Source organism: Pteropus vampyrus, unplaced genomic scaffold (assembly GCF_000151845.1).
Source record: "Pteropus vampyrus isolate Shadow unplaced genomic scaffold, Pvam_2.0 Scaffold98, whole genome shotgun sequence".
NCBI classification, from domain to species: Eukaryota; Metazoa; Chordata; class Mammalia; order Chiroptera; family Pteropodidae; genus Pteropus; species Pteropus vampyrus.
Window position 1 is genome coordinate 763,996 of NW_011888879.1, and position 11,736 is coordinate 775,731.

Sequence of the window (11,736 nt, forward strand, 5' to 3'; positions counted from 1 at the left end):
TTTCTATACCTGGTAAAAGGGCAGGGGCAATTCTTCCTAAAGCTATATTCTCAGATACTGTCACAACTGTGCAACACCATGTACTAGGGTACAACTGGGCCACGTCTGAGGGATGTCATTAGTGGACAATGATCTGGTTGCTGGCAGTGAAATGTGTTGTGCTGGGACAATAGCTCATGAAGCCAAGCGATCTTATAGGGACCTACCTGAGTTGCCAATCAATCCTCACCTGCAGAGGCCATATGACAAGGAAAAAAAACAAACATTTTTTACTTTAAACTCTATTCCTCCTTGGAGCCAATGTCAACTTTAAAGAGAAAAAGGCAAAACACAAACAATGAAATTGAGAGATTTATTTTAAAAAGAAACTTCCAAGGAATGTGTCTGCTTCACATTCAGAGCTGATTCCAGCCTAAGTGACCATATCATCGATATCTGCAATCTGTGATCCCTGATGTTTAGAAATCATGATCCCAAAGCACTGACTGATCCCAAATCAAGAAAGAATAGTTAAATTATATCTAGTACACTGTGTTAAGACAAGAAAGCATACTATTATTAGATTTTACAATGGTTTTCAGCCAGTATTGAAATAGAAAAAAGGAGTTTTCTGGCTAACCAGAAAACTTCTATTCCCTGAGCATCTCAACTAATTGAGGTTGGTTATAAGGAGACGGTCCTTTCTAGACAATCAAGTCTAGCGTTACAGAACTTGCCAAGAAGAAACTTAAATCAATCAAAGGAAAAGATCTGCCTTCCTACCTTAAAACAATAAGATATTAAATGTGAGTGATTTTTTTCACTCTTAGAAACAATGTACAAAGTCTACACAATCACACGCATAATAAAAAAAAAATTATTAATCTCCAAATCTTCCTATGTAATTGCTAGCTGCTCTTTGGGTCAATTAAATACTAAAACAATAAATTAAGATTGCTTTAGCACAGAACAGATAGGTAAGTAGTTGAAATAATATATATAGCAGGATGTTTCAATTCTGCTAGACTGCCTGCTCTCGTAACCCAGAAACTGGACGTTTCAGGGGACATTTCTAAGTCCACCCACGGGAAGACTCAGTTTCTTCTACTACGGGTGAACCCTGTACCCTACTGGTCAGAACTCCCCAAGGCATAGCTCAGAATTAGAGGCCTGTGTCAAGCAGCAAGTAGTATATTTCGGTAGAGAAACAGTCAAATTTACTAATTCAGTGATCCCAATATGTGACTTTTCTTGAAAGAAAAAGAAAAGGCTCAGCAGCAGTAAAAACACTAATAAAAGAATGAAAATGTTAAATATGAGATAAAGGACTTGGTTAAAGGAACAAGGGAAAAAAATCTTTCTGGTTAGTAACCCAAATATCTCTCGAATGAAATTTTTAAGGTAAAAAAATCATTTTTCAGATTACATTGCAGAAACCAATGAGTAAACAGAGTCTGCATTAAAACTTGAATATCTTAATCCATGTGGAAAAGCAAACTATTTTTGACAATTTCATCGATTCCTGTAAAGCCTGTAGTACACTCGTCACGTGGCTAAAATCGCGTGTAGGCATTCCGTTGCTGCTGCTGTTGTAATGGCTGCTGGGCTTGCTGCTGTTGTAGGCGGATTTGCTGGGAATAAGGGTCTTCCAGGGATTTGACAAATATGGTAGTTCTGGGACCAGTCTTCCATACAATACCATTGGCGTCTTTCACTGAAGATTCCACTGTAATATTGTGTGTTCCAAGGATAGCAAAGTTCAACAGAAACTGAGTACTAAAGTAATCATTATGAGGCTCAACCCTCTGCTCCATCTCATTGGTCATATTGTCGATGGGTATCTACAATAAAAGAATTGTTAAAAACAACAATAGCTAACATTTATCGAGTGCTTACTATGAGCTAGGTCCTGCCTGAGTGCTTATTTAAGCCGTGCAAACAACCAAGAGGTACGTACTATTATTATCCTTGCTTTACAGATGAGGAAACTAAGCAGAGAGGTTAAGTAATTTCTCCAAGTTTACACAACTAATGAGTGGTAGAGCTAGGCCGGCTAACTAGAGCCTACTTTTAGTTATGAAATGATACTGCCTCCTATCCTTGAGGAGAACGAACTCCTTGAGCCTTTCTCAACTCCTGCACATGCTGCCCTTTCTCCCTAGTGAAGGAGTTCAGGACATGCCACTCCAAAACATGCTGCTTTGGCATACTGATTATTTTTAGCTAAAGGCACTTAAGAACAACAGACGCAGGAAGGGCTCTCTGCCCCTTTTCACCTGAAACAGGCAACAGAATCTCCCATGAGAAAGGTAGCCTCCCTATACCAGGAAGATAAAAACATCCTTATCACCAGAGACTGAGAATCGACACTGAAATGGATCTCTATGAACAAACCTACCAGTCTTGCCCACTGCCCCAACAGATCTAGTCAATTCCCCACAATACACTGCCCCAAGCCCAAACCCCTTTGTCTTGTCATTTTGTCATGAATTTATTATTTCTGTGTCTAAAAGGTATATAAGCTTTCTGCTCTGGTCATTTCTCTGGGTCTCTGTTCTCTTGTGAACATTCCCATCTACATGTAAAATTTTAGCAATACTTGTATGCTCTTCTCCTTTTGATTTCTGCCTTAATGTCAACTTAATCTTAGGCCCAGCGGAGACTCTAGGAGGATATAAAAGAAATTTTTCCTCCCTTACATTTGCATACCCAACCCCAACTTCAATTCCCATCTTCCTTTAGTCTATGAAGAGATAATCTGAAGAAACAAGATGCAATAACCTGTTTCAGGGAGTTTAAAATCTAAGAGACATAACACTAAAGGAACATAAAAAGTATATGTAAGTTAGGTTTTTTCCCTCCTAACTAGTCTGATTTTATATTTCTTAATATGGTGATTCTTCCCTCAGTATTAACTTTCGAACTTGTACATTTGCTCACTTAATCAGTGTCTTGTTCAGAATGGCAATATATGTTGTAATACAGATTTGTGGGCTCATTTATTTAGCTAGGTACTTGTGCCCTTGCCCTTCAAAGAACAGAATAACACCTGCTGGTGTATCCTTGGCTCTCCCCGAGATGAAGTATGGCAAAGAGATACTTATTCTGAGAATGCATATAAAGGTAATCTTAATGAATAATTCACTAGATTGCTCTATGTTTATGTGTGTTTCTGTTGTATAATTAATTATACAAATGCACCCTGAAGCTTTGTCTCAATAAACAGTTATCATGAGGCCAGTTTTCCAGAGTCATCTACCTGTAATATTAATGAAAAGAAGTCACCAACCAATTTAATATCTTGGAATTATTTATAGGTCTTTTCCTGTTTTTGTTGTTGTTGTTGTTGTTGTTTATACATTCAACTTTATTCTAGAGTTTTTATTTCCCTCAAGACTATGTCTATCAAACAAGAACTTCCTTAAAAGGACCAGAAAACGACCTGATCTCTCTGAATAGATGATGCACTTTAAGTTGCAAACTCACCGAGAGTAACATTACAAAACAATCATGAACAATACAGCTTATTCTACCAACTTCCTGACTTAGGTCATGCCTCTCAAGGGATAAATCAGCAAGCACCAGACCAGTACTTCCCAGTTTAAATGTTTTTTTTCTTAATAGTAGAAATCATTATATACAAGGAACAAAGAGAACCATGGTTACTGTTCTTTCAAACACAAAGTGAGGAAAAAGTGGCAGACAGGGACAAGTTAACCATGTGAATTCCCATTATGATCTGTGACAACAGAGATCACGCAAACGTAATAGTTGTACTCTAAATACAGTACATGATTTTTTTCATCAGTCACCAAATATTTACTGATTGTCTATATAAGGCGCCATGTTTTATGTCACGAAAGTCAAAAGAGAAGACAAGAAGAGAATGAAGGCAGAGCCTTATCAGATTAGGCAGTGGCAGAAAGAGTAAGTTACCAAAGTAAAGGTGAGGACGGCTTAAACCAGACCTTCCTTTGGCTTTTTAGCCTAAAACCACCAAAGAGAATAAAAATACTCCCTTTTTATATCTTTACTGATACCCCTTTCCTTGCGATAAAGCTCAATTCAGGCATGCCTACTGCAATAAACCTGGACACAACCAATTTAGCCATCTGAACAGTCTGTTCACACAACTGTGTACTTGATCCCATGCCCCACTTACTGTGAATAAACTTGCAAGGAATTGGAAGGAGATGTTTAAAGGAACGAGCATTCTACATTTGGAAGACTGGTATTTCATGGGCACAGATTCAGAACCTTAGCTTTGGCGAACAAACTAAAAATGATTTTGGTTAACTTACTTCATGATTTCTCAAAATGGCAAATTCCCATGGTTATATCCATAAGGAAAGATTTTACTTTATCTGACCACTGTATGTCAATGCTATCTACTTTTTTTTTTTGAAAATGCTAAAATTTACTTAAAATAGAAAAAAATAACCAGATGTGTTCTTTTGGGGGAGTGGGGGCGAGGGAGACGCTTATTCTCCACTCCTGACGTTTCCCATCACATGGCGCGACCTTTTGTCAGATAAACAGTGCTGGTCTCCAGGGGAGGTGGATCCTGCTGACTGTAAGTGTACCCGTTACACTTACAGGGAACTGGCACGGGGAGCTCAGCACCTTCTCCTTCCTTCTTCTCTGGGCTTCCGGGTACTCTTTCCTGCCATCAGTTTTACAGGGGCAGGCTCTTGTGTGTACTGGCTGAGACTGGGTAGGAAAATTCACTTTAAAGGTACAAGGCTAGGAAGTCCTTGCCACCAGGCACCTGAGCTAGGATTCTCACGGCTCTAATAACACTCATAGTCTGCTCTCTGCCTGAATGCTTCATTTATCAACTGGTTCCAGCAGGGAAAAGAGATGTGTTGCTCATTAGCACCTCAGACCCCAATGTGTACTTTTAACTCATGCCCATCTGATCCCTTGGGAAGAACTGCAATCTGCTTAACCGTGAAAAACGCTGGAAAACTTCCATCAATGAGTTGATAAAATTCACATCACAAATCTGCCTCTTTTCTAAATTACCTTGTAGTCTTGTCCAGATTTACTCTGTAGCGTGGAAGAAACATTCAGACAGACAGACTGAATTTTGCGAAAAAGTCCTGGTTTGGATCCATGCTGAACCACTCCCTCTACCTTCAGCGCCAGCTGCTGGTTATTTTGGACAGCGATGGGCTCTGCAGGGTTCCGTGGGGATGGTGACAGAGCAAGCTGGAATACCAACATTAAAATAAACGCTAACAACCAAGAACAAGCTTCCTTCCAACAAACATGTCTATGCTAATGGTTAGTTATAGGTTAAAACACCACACAAACACACGTGCACACGCCCGCGCGCACACAAACACCCTAATGACCTGACTGCTGACAAACCAGAGAGATGTCACCTTTAAAGTCAAAAGTTGCTTATCCCTAATGCCAACTTTAAACATCCCAGTTTTGTGTTGTTTTTGTACCCCAAATCCCCGTTCTTTTTGAGGGTAACAGAGGATTAGAGAATAGCAAAGGCACTGTTCTCCCAATTTCTGGGGTGGGGGGTACATTTCTTTGACAATAAACCAAGTCTAGTAGGGAAAAAAACTGTAAATTTTCTTGTCTAGCTGCTGTCTCTTTGGTCTTAGGTAATTTTAAATTGACTATATTCAAAGGCAAATGAACTTGAATTCTAAGATTACATACACAACCAAGTACCATAGTATAAAAGTCAGTTTCTACACATGAACCAAATAACATTTTAAACCTCTCATTAGCGTAGTTTTTCTTTAAAAATATATTAAAAATCCCCAATACATTTCAACTATAGAAAGTCAAGTCTTGTTAAACGAAAAGATAAAAAAAATTGGGTCTTTTTGATAATGCTGAGCCGTTGAAGTAATCAACTCTGGAAACCTGCCCCCTTAGGACTTCAAATCTAGCTAATTAATTTTCCTTATTATTCAGGTCATTTTGAAATGGCATGCTTTGTTGTTTGTTATTTGCAACCAAAGGCATCAGAATGGGTGCAAAAGTGCATGGAAGATATTTACTGACAGGGATAATCCAGGAAATCTTTCAAAAGTGACAATTTCTCCGCTTTCCCTAGAATTCCCAATTCTTTGAATCAAAAACAGCTTTTGAATTTTAGTGGCTTAAATATATTAAAATACTAACTCTACTCATTAGCCAGCTCCTCAAAACTTGTTATTCAAAGACAAAAGTACTTTGGAGGTAGGCCTGGAGATGTTTTACTAGACCCGAATCATTCAAAGTTGGGTCTGAATAGGCTGATCAGAGGTGGACTCAGTTCAAGAACTTTGTAGGCTACTATGATGAAAACCACTCAATTTATTCTTGGAGTAGAGAGCCAAGGGACAGAGCTCCAGGTACCCAAACGTGTGTCTCATAGCATTTGGTACTGACAGGTATTCCACTTCCTTCACCAAACCAGCTGGTAAAGGGAAGAAAGGCTTACGACTAAAGGGCATAAGTTTCATCAAAACCAAAGGTAAGATCCTGAAGAAGAGCCATGTCCCTCCCACTTAACCTGTGGAAGATAACTGAGTTTTTAATCTATATTAACCTCAGTATTCTTCCTATATTACCTTAATGCTGGTAGACTGCAGTTTCTGGAAAAAATATCTCTGAAATGAAAGAGGAACTTTCAGCAAAGCAATGATGGCATTGCAGAGGCATGCTGTATGCTAGTGGGGGGGAAAAAGAGAAACTGAATCAAAAGATAATAAATGTCCAAATTTCATCAAGAAATGGTACTTTCTAGAAGAAATTTAAAAACTACCAACACTTGCATAGATAACAAAATCAGTAACAATAATACCACCAGACTTGAGTTACCATTTAGCATCTACTTAGTTTCTTAGGGTGCAGCTCAGAAGGAACATGAAAATAATTTAATCAATGTCTCACACAGATGTGTGTTTACTTCAAAGATAATCTTTACGGTCTCCCTTAGCAACTAATCTCAGTGTCAAACAGTTACTTGTTTTAATTCAATTCAGCAAATATGTATTGACAATATTATGTGGTAAGCTGTATGTCAAGGAGTGTCCTTAAAATCTAATCTCTTTAACATTATATCCTGCCGATTTCTTCTAAAACACTTGCTAAACTGATGAGAGAACAGAATGAGAAGAGCAGGAAATGGAAGAGAGCTACAGGGAATACCAGCACCTAATGTGCAGGCAGGGCAAGAAAAACTCTCCAAGGAGCGAAGTTCAAAGACAGGGTGTTATGGACTGAATCCACGTTATCTTCTCCAAATTCCTATGGTGAAGCCCTAACTCTCAATGTATTTGGAGGCAGGGGCTTTGGGAGGTGACTAGGTTTAGATGAGGTCATGAGGATAGGGCCCCATGATGGGATTAGTGTCCTTATAAGAAGAGACAGACCAGAGCTCGCTCTTTCTCCGACACATGAGGACACAGTAAGAGAGCGGCAGTCTGCAAGCCAGCAAAGGGGACCTAACCAGGAACTGGACTGGCTAGCACCTTGATCCTGGACTTCTCGGCCTCTAAAACTATGAGAAATGAATGTTGTTTAAGCTACCAAGTCTATGGTATTTTGTTATAGGAGCCTGAACTAAGACACTGGAGAATGGCCAGACAGGGAGGAGAATATCTGGGTGAGAATGTGTCAGTCTATTCTGTGACTGGGAAGTCAGAGGAGAAGACTAAATAAATAGCCAGTGCTCAGCAGAGCCAAAGGCAGCAGAAATCAGTAGGCTAAAGGTGGACAAGTATACTAAAAGGTATCAATGACACCACTTGGTAGGAACTGATTTTCTGCCGGTCAGATAACAAGCCCAGTTCCTTCTGTTTCAATTAGCCAGTGGTTCTCAACCCTGGTGGCATAACAGAATCACTTGGGAGCTTTTAAAAATGCTAACGCCTGGGCCTCAACTGCACAGATTCATATAGTTAATTGGTCTAAAGTGGGGCCCAGATACTGATGTATTTTTTAACAAGCTCCCAAAGTGGTTCTAACGTGTAGCCACGTTTGAGAATAATTGCAACTTCAGTTAACTTGTTAAAAAAGAAAAAGAGTTTTATCTGCATTCTGGCAGAGTAGATTTGACATGTTAATGTGACTATGGAGCAACTACAGATGAGCTACGTGCTTTCATGGATCATTATCTCATTTTATCCTTATAACAATGGGAGGTAGGTACTATAAACTGTTATAAAACAGGCACAGAGGAAACAGGCACAGAGAGGTTAATCTGTTGGAGTCATACAGTTTTAGTAAGTGCCAGAGATGGATAAAAACCCACTTCCACGTCATAAAAACTCAAGTAAACAAATGCCACTTACCATATAAGAAACAGGGGTATATTTCCGATTGAGTGATTCCACCTCCTCCAAGACATGATTATACACAGACATCATTCTTCTCTCATATTCACTATCAGCATGGGCTGTTCCAGTAGATCCATATTCCTGGAAACTGAAGTCAAAATCAACATCAACTAATGAACCAAAATAGTAACTATATTAATGTCAAAATGTGTCAGGTACTTTCTACACATTCTCATTTAATCTTTAAATTAAGTACATACTGGTAATTTCATTTCATAGATGAGGAAAAAGGCTTGGAGAGGTTAAGTAATTTTGCCTTCAGTCACATAACTAGTAAGTGACAAGGTGAAATTCAAACCCACACCTAACTTTAAATTATACAAGTCTTAATCACTTCGGTTGTTAAGGAGTATAAAAAAGTATTTAAACCTTGTCTCTGAAGTCATTCTCTTACTGTTTAGGCAGTAGAAATAAAGGTTAAGTACAAAGGAATCATGACAGACTGAATAAGAAGTTGGAATAGAAAAATGTAATGGACGAGCATCTCAAAATATTTTTTTTCTGATAATCCTGAAAAGTTGGTATGAGGTAGATAACATTCATGATTACAAACATCTCCCCGACTCTATCTCATGCTTATTGATACTGGCTCAGACACTCTGTTAGCTGCTAGAAATAAACAGTTGAATAAGACAAGGTCTCTTCTCTAAAAAAACCTTCTAGGCTATGAAAGAGATACATAGATTTTGTAAAAACTACAGTGAAACATCAATGTCATGCCTCACTTGAGGTTCACTTCAGCAGTAGGTCTTTCTTTACATGGAAGGCACAAATATACACTATCAAGAATGGAAGTTTTAGAAGGAATCTACTCCTTGCAGTTGTACACTTGCAAATGAAACCCAAAGAACTCGCCCTTCAAGGTACAAGCTTTTTTTCCCCCAATTTTTCATTGCTATGAAGGACAAAGTTTGGGGAGATGCTTTTGGGGATGAAAAAGGGGATGGAAAAGAGTGAAGAGAAGTGGTAGCAAGGGGAGGGGGTGAGAGAGCAGTATGTGCGAGCTAGCTAGATAACTCCCTTCACCCCATCCCTGCCGACCATGTGCCTATCTCTCTGATAAAAAGTTAATCAAGAGAAACACTAATTTCTATTATGTCAATCAGTAGTGCAATGATGTTTGTGTTATAAGGACGTTACATGAGTATGGCACGATGAGAAATAATGTGAGCCTGGAAGTATCAATTAATTGGCAAAGACTGGAAAATACAGAGGTTTAAGAACATCTTCCAATTTAAAAGGGAGGAGCTTATTAAAAAAAAAACAAAAAACAAACCAACACACTACTAGTCAAACACTGTAAACCAAGGAGAAAATAAACATAGACGACAGAAGGATAAATGGAAAAATAAGTTAAAAATACTAAAATTGATCAGATGAGTGAAGAAAAAAAAAAATAACCAGGTAGCCTAGTCCAAGAGAAGGCAAGGATCTGGTTATTGCCCTGAAAAGAAATGGTAAGTCCACGTTTTAGGGTAGAGAAATTTAAAATGCATTGTTGACTATATTATTTTTGAAGAATTTGGTCTTGGAATCACAGGCCTTACTAGATTGGAAATTATAGACAGTTGAAAATGCATATTCCAAAAGAGAATACTATAATGGGAAAAAAGAATGGATTATTCTTTTATAAATACTTTGAAAAATTCATTAGTTAATAGGGGAGGGGAGAAAAATTTTAATAAAGCAAAAACAGGAATGTCTTTTTGTTTGAGAAACCAAATTATAAGAATTTCAAGTTCATGCCTTATTATATAATTAACTCAAATTTTCATATCCAACTTTAGTTACAATATACAAGAAGAAAATGTTCAAAAAGAAGAAAAAACATTCAAATTCAAATAATTTCTTCTCACTTATTTTTCCAAGTCAATGTTGGGAAGACAGGGGGCAGGAGGCAAGTAAACAATGCGGTCAAAAAAATCCAGGTTTTGTTACTAGCTATGTGACCTTAGGCAAATGCTGGAGAAGCTCTTCTTCTTTGTTTCTTCTTCTATAATAACTCTTCCAAAACACTGTTGTGATGATTAGTAAGATAACATATCTGAAAGTATTCTTTAATGTAAACTATTATTAGAAATACCTTGCAGATTCCGGGTCCAAAATCAGAGCTTCTATTGCATGAGATATCAGCAAACAGCTCTGCTGCTGTCTGGATTAATGTTAAGGTTATACCTGAAAATACACAAATTCACTATTGCCTTTATATTATCTGAATATTAAATAAGTCAACATGAGGATCATACTTTTAGTGTAGGTAACCATGTATGATAGACTCAAATAGTCTAGAGCTTTTTTTTTTCTTTTAAGGGCTATATGTTGTCTGAAATAATGATTCTCAAATTCTGTCCCAGGGTACTTCAGAGGCTGCCTAATGTGAGAAGGGGGAACCAAGCAACAGGCTCTGTGATTCAATCACAGAGACTGTTTTTAATCTGTCTTAGATATGGGGGTTTCATTGACAAAAGCTAACAATAACAAAGTCTGTGGAGTGGACTCTAAGCTGGGGCCCAAGGCGTCTGCTGACCTACCTGAAACTAAGCAAATTTAAGGAGTACGTGCATATATGCCTTTTGAGGGGAGAGGGTCCACAGCATTCATTAGGTTTTCCATCAGTAAACTGAAATGCCAAGAACTATAGAGTTATAGGTCCTAAAACTGAAAAACAATTTATCTCTTCCTTCCTTTCAAAAAGGATTTGAGGCTGCTAATAATATGGAAAACTTAAAGAGGGCTCAGAGGACAAAAGTGATGACCAAAACTATTGAATAGATCTTTAACAAAGGTGATGGGAACTAGGGTTATTAGCTATGAAAAAGGAAGGTGAGGCAAAACGGAAAATGGTTCTCTGGTGGGAAGATGTTTTGTGTTATCTGTTGTAGCTCAATTATGTACCAAATATGCAACACTGCTAGGACTTGGGTTGTGGATGCTCTTTCTGGAGGTGGAGAAAGACCACCATTGAGTCACCGCTTTTAAAAAAGCTTGCTTAAAGCTGAAAAGTAAAATTATACTGATCATTTTAGATTCCAAAGGAAAAAATTATTAATTATAGTAAATCTACAGGCAGATCTGATATTTTTTAGTTAAGCATATCTGAATTATGTACTTCATGTTTACAAGAATACTTCAAAAGAACAGAAATACTAAGGCAAGTTTAGGATACAGCTCTACATTTCTCAAAGTTGCTGAATCGGCATCAAAAGATGCCTGATAAAGATCTCCATATCGGGAAGCAAGGCTTCGGAATTCTTCCATGGACTGTTTCATCTATAAAGAAGGAAAAATATTAATTGTGATAAACAAACATGCTATCATTATTATATAAACAAAAAAACACATTTTACCTTAAGTTCTATTAAAATAATTAATATGGTTATAAACATCTCAAAGTTTCTTTAAAAAT

At 37.8% G+C, this 11,736-nt stretch overlaps 1 protein-coding gene across 3 annotated transcripts in view; it reads right to left on the minus strand.

The window, feature by feature from the left end:
- Positions 1–338: 338 nt before the first annotated feature.
- Positions 339–11,736, minus strand: part of INTS7 (integrator complex subunit 7) — a 60,396-nt gene continuing 48,998 nt past the window's right edge. For 2 of the 3 annotated variants that reach the window (XM_011364497.1, XM_011364498.2), the window contains 5 exons: positions 10,414–10,482; positions 8,286–8,418; positions 6,561–6,659; positions 5,005–5,190; positions 339–1,820 (listed from right to left, as the gene is read on the minus strand). In XM_011364497.1, the coding sequence (XP_011362799.1) occupies positions 1,533–1,820; positions 5,005–5,190; positions 6,561–6,659; positions 8,286–8,418; positions 10,414–10,482 (775 nt within the window). In that variant the 3' untranslated portion in view covers positions 339–1,532. The remainder of the gene's footprint in view (positions 1,821–5,004; positions 5,191–6,560; positions 6,660–8,285; positions 8,419–10,413; positions 10,483–11,736) is intronic. The other variant, XM_023533200.1, reaches the window with a different exon arrangement.